The sequence below is a fragment of the Rhinolophus hipposideros genome (genome assembly GCF_964194185.1).
Source record: "Rhinolophus hipposideros genome assembly, chromosome: 10".
NCBI classification, from domain to species: domain Eukaryota; kingdom Metazoa; phylum Chordata; class Mammalia; order Chiroptera; family Rhinolophidae; genus Rhinolophus; species Rhinolophus hipposideros.
In genome coordinates, this window is record NC_138056.1 from 71,126,117 (window position 1) to 71,143,918 (window position 17,802).

Below are 17,802 nucleotides of genomic sequence, written 5' to 3' on the forward strand. Positions count from 1 at the left end.
ATAGCAAGTCTGAAACAACTGTTTTAGCAAATCATTCTATTACTGTAGAGGACCCTAAAACTCTTATAGTATAGAATTATATTTTTCTTTCACTAAAGATAAATTAAGTCCACCATCCTTGAATTATGTAATTTCAAAGTGATGGGAGACTAAATTAATGAGTGTGCTGGGATGACTTCTGAGCACCACCCAACACCTCTCCCTTACTTGGATGGCGTTTCTAGGAACAGGATGGGATTTCTAGGAACTGGAGGCTCTGGGATATCCAAGCTCTGCACTGAGCCAGACAAGTTAACTGTGGCTTACTGCAGCCAAGGGGTTTGCTCTACAGCATGGTGGAGTGAAATGGGCATTGACTTGAAAATCAGAGGGAAGGGGTGGGTGGTGGTGCTGACAACAAGACATGGAGAAAGTCAGCTGGACTTTGAGCAAGTATGTAATTTCTGTGGGCCATTGTTTTTTTTATCTATAAAAATGGGGTGGATACAACCTCATTCACAGGGTTATTATGTATGCTTTAGCTGGAAACAAGTCTTCTTATTCACTCCAGAATCTTTAGGAGACAAAGCTTGTTGCCGAAAAAAATCTGTAGCAATACTCTCAAACACTTATTTGGCAAGTTCTGAGATGACCCATCTTCCTTTGGGTCATAATTTTATTGGTGTTGGCACATACTGTTGATAGTCTTATGTGGTAATGATACAATGAAAGTGAAAGTTGTAGTAAGAGCTTGTGATTATAATTAGTTAATCAAGCACATGTATCACGGGAATGGTGTTGGTGGGTAGGCTTAGCCTACATTAAAACATCACACCTGGAAGAAATTAATGATTTGGGGTAGGAAGAGTCCTATGTTTGTCTTTAAATAATTCATTACTTATTAAATTTAACTCGAGTATGTATATGGTCAGGCAAGTATAGAATTGTTCCTTAAAGAAAGGTGAACACACCTTTGTAGGTATACAGCTGCTACAGTATGCTAGGCCCTAAATGTATGTTGTTTCTAATGTTTAGAACAACACAAGGCTAGAGATTAGGATCCGAAAAATTAGGTAATAAACTCAAGGTCAGTCAGCTAACAAGTGGTAAGAGATTACTCAGAATCCTAATCATTACAACTTACATTTATCTAAAACCTCTTGCCTCGAACCTTGGTTCTCCAACTTTTTTCTCTCATGTTTTCACACTCAGCTTGTTTGTTTTTCTTATTCTTGAAACCTACCCATGAACTTGCCTTTAACTTACCTCCTTAGTTCATGTTCTTTACTCCCAACTATCTAATCGGTCTTTTCTTCTGATCTATGCCTAGATGTTTTGTCACTTTCACCTTTTGGCCTGGGCCACACAGATGCTGTCCACATAGGACATATATCTATAATCCATTACATCCTGTAACTAAGACTGAAAAATGTATAACAGCTCCTCACTTATAGGTGGTCCAATTCTTGGGATAATGGGTTTGCTAGCAATTTTCAATATCCAACAACTTCTGATTCTAAGATTGTGGACATACACACATGATCCTGGGTCAGCTGTGGCATGATACTAACTACAATATTTTGCAACTTCTTCTTTCTTAGGGAACTCTTGATTTTTATTACAGATTTGGTTTTTGTGCTAAGTCACACTAAGAACTAGTGGGAAGTCCACATCCTTTGCCATGATTTTAATACCAATTTGACTGCTTCAGAATGAGTTACTTTATTGCTGAATTTTTACCATTTTTACCCCCTTATAGTAGGTTAGCTAAATATTTTAGGTCACTAGTATTTGCCATGAGAAAGACTATCAGCTGAAGGAGACAAAGTATAAAATTAGGGGTTAGACATGTCTCAGAATTGTGGCTTCAGTGCTTGTTATAAATATTAGAAAGTATGATTATATATTATAACATAAAATAGTCATTATTAATAATAATAGTTGGATACACATTATTATTAACATTACAAAATAATGTTACTACCTTTTGAATTTGGATTAGGGTTCTTTTTTGGATTGGTTCATTGGTATGGCAGGATTTTTTATTAGGGGAAATATTGTTAGGGAGGAGAGCAACACTAATGAAGCATTCTGGCCTTAACAGGATGTGGGAAGGAAAAGGCAGTTGCTGTTTATTCAATATTTTATATGTAGCAGGCTCTGTGCAAGTTGATTTAGCCTTGTCCATCCTTATGACAATCTTAAAAATTAGTATTATTTTCTTTCTATCACACATAGGAAACTGAAATTCAGAAAGGCCAAATCATTTACTTAAGATCACAGAGAGTAGAACCACAAAAGACTCCGAATAGCCAAAGCAATCGTAAGGAAAAAGAACAATACTGGAGGTATCACACTCCCTGACTTTAGCTTGTACTACAGGGCTACAATAATCATAACAGGGTGGTATTGGCAGAAAAACAGACACACAGACCAATGAAATGGAACTGAGAACCCAGAAATAAAACCTCATAAATATGGACAGATAATTTTTGACAAAGAAACAAAAAACATACAATGGAGAAAAGACAGCCTCTTCAATAAATGGTGCTGGGAGAATTGACAATCAACTGAGAAATAAGGATTTTTCTATTGCAGTACCTGTTATCAGCTTACTGCTTGTCAAATCTCAATTTCTTAAAATATAAGTTTAGCAATATTTTTGTTGGCCATTCATCTACTCACCACTAGAAACACGTGATCTATGGACCATACAGATCAAGGTTCTCTGGTAGTCCCTCAAGCCTCTCTATCTATTAGAGCTGCTTTCATTCACCTGGCCTCTCCTGATTAAGTGCCATCACCTGCCCTCCACCATTCTGAAGTCCCATTATCCATGATGACACTAGAGAGCCCAATTTCAAGCAACACCTCATACTGTCACACCCAGCCACAGAGAATAACCCCCACTGTGTATCTCTGAGACACCAGCATGTCCCTCACTAGTGTGTTTCTTATAGGCTCAGGGAAGGGTGTGCCCTCTGGGCCTCCCCAGGGAACAGAGTCCAGTAATGTGTTCTCTAATCTCAAGTAACAAATCCATTCTAAGGTTTTCATCTTCTTGGGGCCTCTTACTCCTTCCTCACTACCATGCCACAGAATTTCTGGCATCTCTACCTCATATACTATAAGACATCATTGTGCCAAAGATTTGAGAATCCATATTAGCAGAATATCAGAAAAATTCCTGGTTTGTTTGTCAGCCTGTTGATGCTGAGGTCATAAATGAGTGCAACATGTGAAATTCTCCCCTGTCCAGTCTTGTATTCCTCCACCTGTCTAATACCTTTAAGATACATTCCTAAGCATGGTCCTCTGGTTTTTGATGATACCTAAGGGCCAGATCCTAATTCCTTTGGTTTGTAAGTGATTTCCTGCAATAGCTAGGATCTGAACTGTGCTGAGTCCTGACTTTAGCTATTTGCCTGAAAACAATAAAAAGTTGAGAGAAGCAATTTGGGAGGAGGACAAGTATGATCTTGTGAGGTATTGACTCAGATAAAGTCTTTGTTATTCTTTGTGCTAGGGTAGGTTGCATTCCTCCGGCAAGAGGGAGGTACTACTTCTGCCCATATGGAACTTTCAGGGAAATTTAGATGTTCAACATTTTTGGGTTTATCCACCCATTATTCCAGCTAGAAAGTGTCCAACTTTGAAATTAGACCTGGGAGTGATTTTCAGCAATCTACAAAAAGCACAGGATTTCCTTAAATGTTGCCATGAATGTCTGTTGGCTTTCACAATGTGTCTTGAATTGATATATTGCTGCCCTGAGAAAGCCTATTACTTTCTTCTATCAAATTCCCCGTGCAGTTAACCAGCTAACACCACAATTCTTATAATTATCATTCCTCTCATATTATTGAAGTATTGCAGTCACCTGATTACCCAGCACCTCACCATTCACCTTTATCTTTTCACAAAGGCGAGATTCTTAGTAACTGTGATGTCACTACAGACAAAGAATTACCACTGCCCCACTTCCAGAAGAAAGGATCTTAATCTGGTATTCTTAAAAAGGAAAGCCTGAGACAAAAGTTTAAGTGCCTGTGGGGACAAAACCCCAAAAAAGCAGTTTCCAGGCTCTCGGCCTCACATAGAAAGGTGCTGGCTCGGGTAGTAAATGGCCATCAACTGTGATCAGATGCCAGCAGCTGTGGCTAGTTGGCCGTCAGCTGTAACCCGTAAGCCATTGACCACTAATATAACAGCTGTGGCTATGCTAGCAGAGAAGGAATGGGGGCTAGCGAGAAGATGGTGGCTGGCAAGAGCGGACTGCTATTAGGCAGATTATGTAGATCCTGCTTCCTGTGTCTCCAGCCCAGACGCCAGCGAGAATATATTGGTTTGACTCCCCTACTTATGGCTCCATGGGTGTTCCTTTTTGGCCTTACCGTGTCCTGCGTTCTTGGGCGGGGAGTGGGAGCTGAGACCCTGCACGACAAATGGTGCAGCGAGCAGGGTCCCCCACACGACACATGGCGTAGTCGGCAGGATACGATGCTGGCCAAAGCTTTCCGAAGGGCAGTGGAGCAGTTTGTGCGTATGAAAGCTCAGTCTGAGGAAGACCAGGAGGAGCAGCTGCCGGAGAGCTCGATCCCCGTGGAGGGGTGGAAAGATGTGGATGGTTCCCCAACCAGCAGAGGCCGAAGAAAGCGGAGAAAGTGAAGGTTGTTGCCGCCCTGTGGGCTGGGAACTGCTTGCTGAGGCAGCCCGGATGCGGGACTTATCCCCAGGAGGAAATGCATGCTGAGTCCTCCGTGGGACATGAGGGTGAGGTCAAGGTCATCCCTCACCCCCAGGACAGCCCTGTCGAATGACTATGGACTATGAGGAATTGCCTTCCATCCCTAATTTAATGGACGCTTGACTGTTTGGGAACATACTATGTAGTGGGACTGGTTTGATGTTTGCTTTTGTGTCTTGACTGGCCGCCATTGATAATATGTAAGCACCTTGATGTGAGCTGCTGTTGTTCCAGCACAGTACCCCGAGAGGCCCAGAGAGAGTGGCAGTGCCCTGAGGCCCTGGCTATGTCCAGGAAGTCTGGCTGTGTCCAGAGAGTGGCAGTGTCTTGAGAGGCCCTGGCTGAGTCCAGGAAGTCTGGCTGTGTCCAGAGAGAGTGGCAGTGCCCTGAGAAACTCTGGCTGTGCCCGGGGAGACAGGTGGTACCCTAAGAAGCCCAGGAAGTCTGGCTGTGCCCAGAAGTACTGTGGTGGTGCCCTGAGAAAACCTGGCTGTGCCCGGGGAGACAGGTGGTACCCTAAGAAGCCCAGGAAGTCTGGCTGTGCCCAGAAGTACTGTGGTGGTGCCCTGAGAAACCCTGGCTGTGCCCGGGGAGACCGGTGGTACCCTAAGAAGCCCAGGATGTCTGGCTGTGCCCAGAAGTACTGGTGGTGCCCTGAGAAACCCTGGCTGTGCTCAGAGAGCCTGGCTGTGTCCAGGATATTGCATTCACATCCAGGCTCCTTGCACAGGGCCCCTCGCAGAAGACGCTTGTCGCGTAGATTGTGAGGCGAGACCCTGTAGGGGTGGAGTGTGGGGACAAAACCCCAAAAAAGCAGTTTCCAGGCTCTCGGCCTCACATAGAAAGGTGCTGGCTCGGGTAGTAAATGGCCATCAACTGTGATCAGATGCCAGCAGCTGTGGCTAGTTGGCCGTCAGCTGTAACCCGTAAGCCATTGACCACTAATATAACAGCTGTGGCTATGCTAGCAGAGAAGGAATGGGGGCTAGCGAGAAGATGGTGGCTGGCAAGAGCGGACTGCTATTAGGCAGATTATGTAGATCCTGCTTCCTGTGTCTCCAGCCCAGACGCCAGCGAGAATATATTGGTTTGACTCCCCTACTTATGGCTCCATGGGTGTTCCTTTTTGGCCTTACCGTGTCCTGCGTTCTTGGGCGGGGAGTGGGAGCTGAGACCCTGCACGACAAATGGTGCAGCGAGCAGGGTCCCCCACACGACAGTGCCTATTGAGGCATGTGATCCAGAGGGTTGGATTGAGGGCCAGGGAAACCAAGTATGTAAAGTGGGAGAGACAATATAAAGATTAATTGTTAAGTGAACAGAGATATGAGAAATATGCTCAGTATGAGACTGGAGACCCACTTGAAATCGTCTTAGAGACATCCTTCTGGATAAAGAAAGAGAGGTGCATTTACTAATCCATTCCTCTCATGTTGGTAAAATATTCGCTCCACAAATTATTACTTTTCTCACTTCTGTGTTGCATGTGCATGAGTTCTGAGTGAGTCCCACAGCAGAGCTTGATGTAACATCAACAGAAAAGGCAGAAAAGCCCTAGAGCAGGGAAGCGAGAAGGCTGCTGCACAGGCCCACCGAGAACAAGTGTTAGTTTAGAAGTTCATTTACAACCTGCATAGAACTAGTTACCACTGGGTGGCTGGAATAAAAGACGGATGGGGCTTAAGAAGAATCTGAAGAGGTGTCTGATAATCACTATGACTAAGCAATTGTACTCTTAAGTCAACAATCAACAGAAATGTCTACATATGTGTGGCATTATTTATAAAAGCCTATCACCAGTGGATGAAGTGCAGAAACATAATGCTGTGCTGAACACAATAAGGCATATCCAAGAGAACAGGTATTTGATTTAATTTAGTTCAAAAATAGGCATATTTAATCTAAGATGTTAGAGCTCAGATAGTTGTTACTTTTGAGAAATAGAGCATGTATAGTGGATGCTGTTAATGCTGTTCCCAGATCCTCATTAGCACAAGCTAATTAGCATTAGCACCTGCTGGCTACTGTGAGGGTTGGCTGCTTACAACTCCCAGTGTCCCCTGTTCCTTTGTCAGATGGGAGCCATCTTGTCTCAGAGCTATGCTCCTCCTTTTAAAACCAGACCTTAACTGATGACTAATTGACACAGAGCTACAAAAGGCTAGGTAGACCCTTTGCCTCAAGGTGAAACTAAGTGTGACTCAGTTTTTGCTCCAGAGCTCCCTGCTCATGAGATCAGAGCAATCTCTGTCTTAGACCACATTTTTTTAAAGAGTTCTTTAGCTTTTTCCCTGTTCTAAAATGTTTCCCCGACTCTCTCTCCCTGGGAGCATGCCTCTTCCAATGATCACACCACAGAATTCCTGTTTCAGGCTCTGATTCTAGTGAACTAAGTTAAGAGAGAGCTGAGCATGGATGGCATAACTTGAGGGGGCCTACTTTGGGACTGGTGATGCTCTGTTTCTTGAGCTGAGTGAGAGTTACACGGGGTTTGTAACTTTGTGATAACTCATGATATGAACATTTATGATATGTGCATTTTTCTTCATTCATGTTATACTTCATCATAAAGATGTTTATGAGAGAGAGAGAGAGAGAGAGAGAGAGACAGAGAGAGAAAGAGAGAGACAGAGAGGATAGCCAAAAGAAGGTTACACACTACTCTCCAAATTCTTAAATTGAAAAATGCCTCCCTCAGAATAATGAGCACCTCAAAATATTCTCAAGAGTCTATGTACTTGGAAAGTCTGTAAACACCATGAACACCCTCTGAGCAACTCATAAAATTCATGGGGCTTGAAAGTTACCTGCAAGACTTCTACCTATAATTAAGAAGCTGTGGTACATTTATACAATGGAGCATTACGCAGCCATAAAGAAGAAAGAAATCTTATCATTTGCAACAACATGGATGGATCTAGAGAACATTATATTAAGTGAAATAAGTCAGAAAGAGAAAGACAAGTATTATATGATCTCACTTATATGCGGAATCTAAAGAAAAGAATATGTGAATGAACTAATCAGAAACAGTTTTGGGGACACAAAGAAAAAAACCGAGAGTTGTTAGATGGACGGGGGTGGGGGGTGGGGATAAGGGGGAAAGGTGAAGGGATTAGGAAGCAGCTGGTAACCACAAGATGGCCTCAGGGTTTTCTGAAAATTAATTTGGGGAACTTATTCAATAATGTTGTAAAGATTTTGTTGGGTATCCGATGGACATGCGTCCTATTTGGGAGACCACTTCAGGGATACTGTGGATGCCTGATCATGGCATTGTACACCAGAAGCTAAACAATAATGAATGCCAACTATAATTTTATATATATAATGTGATAGCTCGGTGCGAGGTCGGAGGGATATTGGATGGGGGAAGGGGTGTTCACAGTGTGAGGGATATAAATGATGAATGTCTAAGTATTACCTTGTCTTGTACACCTGAAACTAATAAATTAAAAAAAAAAAAGAAGGAGGTACAGATTTCAGAATTCACTAAAAAAAAACAAAAAAAACAAAAAAAAAAACCTCCTACCTATATTAATATCCTCCCAAATTAGGTACGATGGAATAGTGTTTTTTTCAGAAAAACTAGATTATGCAGCTTTAACAAAATCTAATATCTTAGTGGTATAGCCACATTTTTTATTAAAAAAAAATCTACTGAAGTTTGGGGTAACTGTTTGGAATGGTGGCCTAACAATTCAATCTTATCCCATCTTGTGGAAACTCTCTCAGGACGTGCTACTGCAATCATCACAGCAGAGAAAGGGAGACCACTTGGAGAAATTTGTACTGGCAATCAAATGTTGCCATCTAGAGGTGATATTGATCACTTCTGGGCGCAACCCACTGGCCAGGATTAGTCACATGCCTCTGCTCACCCATCCCCCACCACACTATAAGGTGTTGGGCTCTGGGAAAACATAACCTTCCTGTGTGTCCAGAAGAAGAGAGAAGACTGTCCTTAAAAAACTCTACCATGCTGTCACTGCTTTTACCTAAAACCAATTTTGGAATTCTTATATGGAACATGGGAAATAGACTTTTCCCACTTATATATGATGTAAATTCCATGAGAGTAGAGAATATTTGAACTTTTTGTATTTCCTAATTTCCACATGAATATTTTGCATAGTTGTCTACTTCCCAATTTCAAACTGGAAAATTAATCTCTGTAAGTGTGGCTTTATAATTAAGAAACAACAACCTCATAATGTAAATGTATTAGTTTATAAAACAGTAGAGACATGGATGGCTTTATTGCAAACATAAACATTTTATTTTCTGTAACAAAAGTTGTCCCTTCCATACTGGGATAATACTAGTTAGTGGCTGCTCATAGGTTCTTGAACTGTTTTTCCTTTGGTAAAGAATCCTATCTCCTGTCTCTTTCTCTCCTGAGAGACTTTCATCACTGGGGCTGCTCTCCAGCATCAATCTCAGTCTTATACTTTGGAAAGAGCTTCTCTTTTTGCAAAACTTCCTCATATGAATCAATAAGCCATGAACTTATTTGTGGAACTAAATTATAACAGTACAAAAAACGTTGCATTCTAAATTATTAAAAAAATATGCAGAATGAGGTATAAAATGAGATTATACTTAACAGCCCGGTATTTTATTTGCTCTTCAGGAAAATACCTTCCTTGGGTTCTCAAAATATATTTTTCTATTCAACTTTGAAACGGCAGTCAATTTCATCTGCAGTTGAACCAGCTGTTAGCTTTCTGGAGAGTCAAAATTCTCTTCGTTTTAGGATCAAATTTGTATTGCCTTGTTTTATGGAAGAAATGGAAAAATCCTAGAAACAAAACAAAAGAGATTTACTACATTATACAAAATGATTTCTAGGTTTAACTTGAACTCTTGGAAAACCCAAGTCATTTGGGTGAACGAATATTTTTGGCATTTTCTGTTAAAATAATAATATGAATGCTATTCTATGGCAATGAAATAAAACACACACACACACACACACACACACACACACACACACACACACACTCCCTTACCATCTTTCTGGAAAACAGCATCAACTTTGTTGCCAATTCCAGGAAAGCCATCTGCTATCAGTTTGGGATAACCTGCATCCATGGATCGTTTGTATTCATCATACCTGGTCAAAAAATAATTAAAAAATAATTAAAATAATTAAAATAATTAACATTTGTTAAATGTGTGGCCTTATCAAAATCATTACAGAGAATTCACAGCAAGAATATAATATGAACTTTTAATTCCATAGATCATGTGTAAAATGGGGAGTGGGATGAGATAGGATGTTGGGTGGATTAGATTTATATGGTCCCTCTGAACTCCAACATCTAATTCTAATTCTCCAGTGCCACACAATGTCCTATTAAGGTGAAACGTGACTAAACACAAGTTTCTTTTGGCTGAAGTAGCTCTATGAAGATGAATGCCCTCCTTTCTACGTCTTCTTTTCCAAAGTCAGCCCCCATTTGCTCCCTGGATTTCTGGGACAGGTATTGCACAATAACTATTGGTGAAGAGACTTGGATGCTGGATGCCATTCATAGAAAAGGCAGCCAGCCAAGGCAATATGAGACTCACTTTAAAATGGTTCAATCTAGAACTTCCTCTCTATCTAGAGAGAACTGGTGCCCTAACATTTTCTGCAATGAGTCTTTACCTCCAGTATTTGTTAGCAACAAAGAAGTATGTTTTTCCAGTATCTTCCTCATAAACAGCAGCATCGATATTTTGCACACTTCTAGGGAAGCCAAAGGATCTGTAGATGTCCCTGGGGTATCCAGGCAGCACATCGTACCCCCGAACAGCCCAGTACTTATGACCTGCAATCAAGAAACAGAGGTGAAAATCCTTGCCCAGGGCACCAGTCGACAGGGAACAGATTTCCAGGGAAGTTCTTAGTCTTACATGCTAGAGCAGTGTCTTGGCTACACATCAGAATTATGTCAGGAGATTTTTAAAAATACTGATACTAGTATCCTACCCCAGACCAATTAAATGAGTATTTTTTTAAAGTTTCCTAGATGGTTCTAATCTGCAGCAGCTTTGAGAATGACTGGTTTATGAGGTTGGGGGCTTCTTTCCAAATGTCCAAATGACTCAAAAGTTCATGACGCCACCCTAGTGATAGTCAATTCATGGTAATTCAGGACTTCTCAGTGTGATGTACGTATAAATTACTTGGGAACTTTGTTAAAATTCGAAGTCTGGACTGGGAGCTGACAACCGGGATGGACCTGAAGGGCATTATGCTAACTGTAATTCTGTATATCTAGCAAACTCCCCAGATGATGTCAACACGACTGGCCTGAGGACCACACTTTGCAACAAGGCTCCAGCATCCTCATGCTAACCAGGGTGGGAGGGGGGCTCCCCCTTTCTGAGGAGAGTCATTTATATTAAAATAGCTCTAGGAAATCACACAATTCAAATGTTTCTCTCCCAGCCCTCTACAGTACTGGCCCAAGTCTCTCAGTTTTATTTCTCAGCACCCCCAGCGATGTGGAGAGGGTTTAAAACACACAAATAGCTTTCACAGAAAACGCTTTCATAAGTCCAGATTCATAAACAAGCCAGAAAATTTATATCTCCAGTTATATGCTTTTAATTTTAAATAACTCAGAAATACATTATGCAATTCTTAATTAAGGTGATGGACTCACATTGATATGGTGATACTTAGATTTTTTTCAATTCCATGGAGAGAGCTAGTATTCTCTTATATCTCAGCCAATGAGAAAATAATTCATAGAAACTGAAAAATAAGTAGAAGCATTACCTTTGAAAAACCGAACTTCATCTCTATCAGCAAACTCATAAGCAGCTTCAAGTCCATTTGCCAGAGTTGGCCAGAAAACAGCAATGAAATTGAGCTCAGTTTCAGGGTAAAAAGAATTTACGCGCATGTAGAACCTGGTTTGGAAAACAAGGAAAAAAGGTTTTGATCTAATCTATAGCAAGCTCTGGCTGATATCCATCTCCTTCTTATTGCTTGCACTAGTGGTGTGCTGGTAAATATTTAACATCTGGCTCTCCAAGGTGGGGGTGGGGAGGAGTGCCTGGTTTGTAGCATTTGTTTATTTCCATGGTGAAAATACTCCCACCAGAGCAGATTTCAAGAGATCTGCAGTGGTGACCATTGTGTAGGATTTCTACCATACAAATAGCATTAGGCATAAACAACCTCAAGAAAGTAAATAAATAGTCAAATGTAAAATAATTACATTTGATTATTTTGATTATCTTTGGTTTAAATACAATTTTTAAGTTCATATAATTTAACTCTTAATAATGGTAGTGTTTAACAACCAGCTGGCAAAATTCTCAAAATTTAAAAATTGGCTTTGGTGAGCCATTGGGATCCCCCTGTAGCATAGCACTGGCTGGAACACAATGCAAATTTCCTACCTACATTAGTGTACACACCCATCACATAGGCCCTTTACCTACATCATGCCCTACCTCACAAAAACCCCACAAGGGAACATTACTCTCATTTTACAGACGAGAAATTAAGGTCAAGGAGGCAAAGGGAGGTGTCCAAGGCCATGCAGCTGATAAGAGGCAAAGGTTAATTGTAAACTCACATCTGGCAGCTAGTCCTTTTATCTTGCTTTGGTTGGTGGTTAACAAAGTTGATTCTATAGCCCATATGGACTGGGGAAATGGCAAAGCATAGACTGTCGTGTGGGCTCACAGAAGGGTTTCTAGATTCCCGGCCAAGGGGAAGACTATGACCTTGGCAGTCAGAAATCTGTCTTCTAGATCTAGTCATGCCTTGCTTGATTGTGAGACCTTGGGCAAGTCAGTTACTATTACTGTTTCTAGCATTTCATGTCTTAGTGACTTGGTGACATTTAAACGATCTCAGTGTCCTTTCAGTTCCTGCAAATCCTAGACTTTGTGCTGTTCTTTGGAGTAATCCCTCAAATACTTGCTTGGACATGTGTGCCCTGCTCTACTGAAAGCTTTCCTTAAACACCATGTATTTCCTTAGCGCCCTAGGTGGTTTACAGCCAGGCTTATCTTATCCACTCAAAAACAATTAAGAAGAGGATGAAAAGCATTAGCAGCCAATGCCCTGCATTTTGGGCTAGATATGACCACAAAGTATTCAAACAGCATTAACAACACACTAAAAAGAATAGTTGAGGAGAAGCGAGACTTTCTGAGCACCCCTACTTTCTATGTGCTGGGGACTGCATCATTCAGAAAAAGACAGTATTATTATTGTGCTTGGTCTTTTAGCATTCAGTATGGTACACAAGATAAGCCTGTTCCTCGAGTGTGAGGGGACCCACCCTCGCCTTTCTGAGGCCACGTGCTACCAAGGGAGACTCAGGATCCTCCTCTGAGGTGGTAAGCGCATTGTGATTGCTCACATCCACCCAAGAGAGGGGCCTCATGAATTCATGGAGATCCTCCCACAATGGCTCCCAGCTTTCTCTAGGCCTCTGGGGGCAACAGAGTCCTATCATGATCACACGCTTTGGGAGGATTGTCTTTTCTAGGACAGAAGGGGTGATTCTTGAAAGGTATCAGCATGATGATGCTATGTAAAGGACTGATTTCTCTTAATAAAGTACTAACATACTGATCGACATAAAGAATACCATAAAGGAAAAGAGCCCTGGAGGAGGGGTCAGAAAACCAATTACTGCTTTGTCACCAAAGAACTCTGTACCCTGAAAAGGTCTCTTTTCTTCTCTGCCTTACTTTACCTATCTGCAAAATGGGATTATATTTACTGGTTTTCTGCTTCAATGGTATTTTTTCTGAGAACCAAATGGCAGAATAAATGTGGGACAACAAAGTTGTTATAAGTTCATTATGTTGTGAAAATGCAAGCAAGTGCTATCTCATAATTTTGTATAGATAAAAAAATAAGATAAATAACACGTGATGCACAGTAGGGGCCCATAGGGAACCATAGAGTGAGTGTTGTTATTATTACAAACACAAAACTAGAAGGAGAATTGATGTCTTACTTGTCTTTGAAGAACATCACTTCTCCCCGAAGCGTAGTTATAGCATCAAAGGTTAGCTTACTGTCACATACTCGTGGGGTTTGTGGGCCTATTGGCTGGATGGGATTTTTGGAAGGTCCTAAAGAAAAAACACATCTTGAGTTAGCACTGCCTGGTATTGGAAACCTACATAAACGATGAGAGAGAGCTTCTTTTTTTTTTTTTTTCATAAATTTATTTATTTATTAGTTTCAGGTGTACAAAACAAGGTAATACTTAGACGTTCATCATCCATATCCCTCACACTGTGAACCCCCCTCCCCCCATCCACCATCCCTCCGACCCCACACCGAACCATCACATTATATATATAAAATTATAGTTGGCATTCATTAATGTCCAGCCTCTGGTGTCCAATGCCATGATCAGGTATCCACAGCATCCCTGAGGTGGTCTCCCAAACAGGAGAGAGACAGCTTCTTAAAAGACATAGCGAATGGCTGTTGTAACAGCCCTTTGTCTATGATGTTTTTCTTTATACTCACCATATATGGCCTGGATACCATCGATGTCATCCTGAGAGAGCTGAACATCACCACTGAAGATGTAGGTGGGGTACATCAAAGCCCCAAGATCAGTTGAATGAGAGAGTCCAAAGGAATGGCCCAATTCATGAGCAGCAACACGATACAAGTTGTAATCTAAAAGGGCCAATAAACCCATTTGTAATTACTTGAAATGTTTTCAGTTATGAGATATTTAATTAAGAAGTAATGTACAATTCTACAAGGACTAATGCTCATATTTATTTCATAGTTTTTTAAAATATATAAAAAACTTTTTTTCCTAAGGCGAGAGGGATGTATTTATCAATAGTGAAGAGACAGGTTAAAGCCTAAACTCTATGATTACACTGACGCAATTAAAAGACAAGCTCAGCTGACTGAGAGTCTAGCACAGATTCGTCAATCTTGTCAGTGATTAGATGATGCATATTATTTCACAAAGAAGCAATAGAGGTCTATTAACACACATTTTTTTCCTGTTTATAGAACTGCTATATGCTTAACGCTAGAAATTTTGGAAAACACATATAGCCTCTTCTCCCTTAAATTACACGTAATCTTACTACCACTAGTAAATCTTGGTGTGCCTGTCTTTCTAGTAAAACTATTGTAGGTAGAAGCCCACAAGTAGAACGTTAGGATTTTCAACATTTTCTTAATAGAAATTTTAAAGTGGCCTATTTGTAGCCAATAAGATGTTGTTACTAACAGAAATACCCTTTTCTTACACTTTTCTAAATGTATTATGAATTTTCTAAGTAGTATTAAAAAGTATGTTTCCATTGATGCATTCTTTTAGTTAAATTAATCGGTTATTACAATGAACCATGAAGGGGTGGGGGAATTGAGAAAGGCAAGGCTAGTTGACTTACCTGTGAAATCGTTGGTCCACCTTTCTTCTTCATCAAAATGAACATCCCCTCCAATACCTTGGCCTGGTTGAAAAGCATGAGCAAGGTTTCCTCCAGGTCCATCAAAGGGAGAATTGTCACCATGATCTGCAAGAAACAGAATTCAACAAATGTCCCTCTTGCTTCTTATTTAGTCTAACAGAAGAGGACAAGCATTTGCTTTGCTAAGAGGCCAACAGACTTCCATCAAATATGACATAGTTTCCCCCTTATGCCTATAAAATCAATATTCCTCTCAAACAAGGAATTCTAGATGATGAGATTTAGTGGCCAGATAAAGTTAAAATGAGAATACTTTTGATACATAAAGAGCTTACCTCTCCAGACAAAGGATATCATTATGTCTGCTTGACCCTTAAAAACCTTGGTGAAGGTCAGGGGTGAGACATTACTCCAGAGTTGAAAGGCTTTCTCAATGGTATGGTCCACAACTGCTCTCGGCAAATCTGGTGTGTAATTTTCAATCCTTAAAATGAAATAACATAGAGACACATAGGACCTCATTTCTTATGGCTCTGATGGGAAATAGCATTCTCACTCTAGTGCTCAGTCTGGTTACCTGTAGGTCAGGTTTGTGTGCTCCCAACGAGGATTCCCCTCAGTGAGGACAAACGGGGCTACGTCAGGCACCCCACATCTGGCCTGTTTCATCACATTCAGTGTTTCAGCATTTGGCTTCCCAGTAACTTTCAACCCAAAGAATTTCTGCATTTGCTTCAGTTTTTCAACCACTGGAATACTCTTTCTCATCTTTTTCATTTGTTTCTCATCACTGTTCAGGTTGTAGTAGTTTTCCAGGTATTTCTGGTGAAAGATACAATTACTGAAACAAAATGGGAAATCTTTCCTATTTTTCTAAAGATTGACAGTAGGAGGTTTTAGCTAAAACAGAGAGCTACTTTTAAACATTATGCTTAGATTTCACAGTCCTTATTATCTTTATTATTGGTGAAAAGTGCAATTTCAGAGAAGAAATCTACTTACTATTAAGTACTATGAAGTCAGTTACAATTTGTAGCACTAAATTTGCATATCATTCTTTTAGTTCCCTCTCACCTCCAACTAGAAAAGGAGAGTCTATGCATGGCTAGATACATTCTGGGGGAGAGTGAGCTTTCTAACAAAAATTTCTCTTTGTAAAAAAATCCACCCTTACATAAATTTCATTACACTACTACTACTCCATTGTACTGTGGGGAAAATGCAAATAAAAACTTTTGCATTTCTGGCATTGAAATTCAGCATTTACCTTGACCATCTCCACATCCTGCCCTTGTATTTCTGAAGTCCCTGCTGGGAAGCCCTGAGACCCCGTGCCCCAGAGCAGCAGCAGCAGCAGAGGAAGGCTAGGCATGCTGACCTCTCTCTTCTTAGCTGAAGAAATTTGAAGGCTCCCCACCTGCCTGTTGCTCCAATATCTCATCTAGGGAACTCCCTCTTTATATACAGAGAGTCTTTGCACTTCCAGAAAGCCGGAAGTGGTCTGACTCACGTTTCATAACATCCTCTAGATTAGCAGTGAGTAGCCTGAGAAATCATCAGCAATGATGACTCCAGATTATTTGGGTTTTCTTGGTGTAGTAATCTTATGATTAATATCAAACAGGACGTGTATGAAGGAGACACGCTGTACCATGTAAACAGCTCTTTTGTGCAATTCTTCCCTATTTGAGAAAGGCCTTATTATATAGGACACAGCTCACAGAGTACTCCATAACCTTTTTTTAAAAATAGACTTTTGCTACTTGATTTTGCTGGTTGTAAAATGCTCCGGGTTGTATACACACCTTGCTTCTAGGACACAGGGCAGAACTGCTGACACCATATGCTCTCTGGCTGTTCAATACCTATACTGACCAAAATTTATTTAGCTCCACAGGCATTCACTTTGGGGTGACTGTCCTGGATTCATGGGGTTACTTCTGCCTTTGCTAAATGACCTGGTACACTATTTGCATTACACCATTGTTTCCATTAATCTTTATTGAGGCCTAGGATCTGAGAACCTTGGCTGAGAAGACCCTAGTCCACAGATGGGGTATGAGGTCATTTTCTGCCTTATGTAGACCATGCTCATTGGCATCATGGGAAAAATAGGATCTTTATCTGAAACTTGTTAGAATGTATCAGGTGAGGCAGTGCTGGCAAAAGATCAAGTGGGAGACTGGGGTCTCATTTTTAATCCTCCTTCTTCCCCTTGACGTGAGTACATCTTTGCTCATTGAGGCCAGGCAGCAATTATCTATTCTTTCATGTACGCATCCATTCATGTGTTAATCCATTCAAAAGATCCTATTTAGTACCTTCTGTGCATCAATTACTATGGAAGGGGGCTAATTAGTAAACAGACACCTTATGGGACACCTTAAAATATCTATAACTGAAGTCTGTATAAAGTTGCACAGATTAGTTTTACAAGAAAGTGCTGGAATAGAAGACACTCTGGAGCTGGTCTAGCCCTAAGTTTCCCGACCTTCATTAATCTTCCTACCTCCATCACAATTTTTGCCAAATCTTTGCTAATACCAGTGCCACCTCTAGTAATATTTTTGCATTTTTCTTTAAATTTACTTTGAAAATTTTGCCTCATTTAGGTCGTCACATCTGTAAAAACATAGTTTAATGAGCTGTTATTTTTG

General features: G+C 40.7%; 1 protein-coding gene across 1 annotated transcript; it reads right to left on the reverse strand.

The window, feature by feature from the left end:
* Positions 1 to 8,979: 8,979 nt before the first annotated feature.
* LOC308503229 (interstitial collagenase-like) lies at positions 8,980 to 16,517 on the reverse strand (the record flags this gene model as incomplete). The annotated part of the gene is made up of 10 exons (XM_081062383.1): positions 8,980 to 9,527; positions 9,739 to 9,842; positions 10,380 to 10,542; positions 11,499 to 11,632; positions 13,708 to 13,825; positions 14,232 to 14,387; positions 15,125 to 15,250; positions 15,481 to 15,629; positions 15,723 to 15,967; positions 16,413 to 16,517. 10 exons carry the CDS (start codon positions 16,515 to 16,517, stop codon positions 9,424 to 9,426), a joined length of 1,404 nt encoding a protein of 467 aa, XP_080918509.1. The 3' UTR covers positions 8,980 to 9,423.
* Positions 16,518 to 17,802: the final 1,285 nt, after the last annotated feature.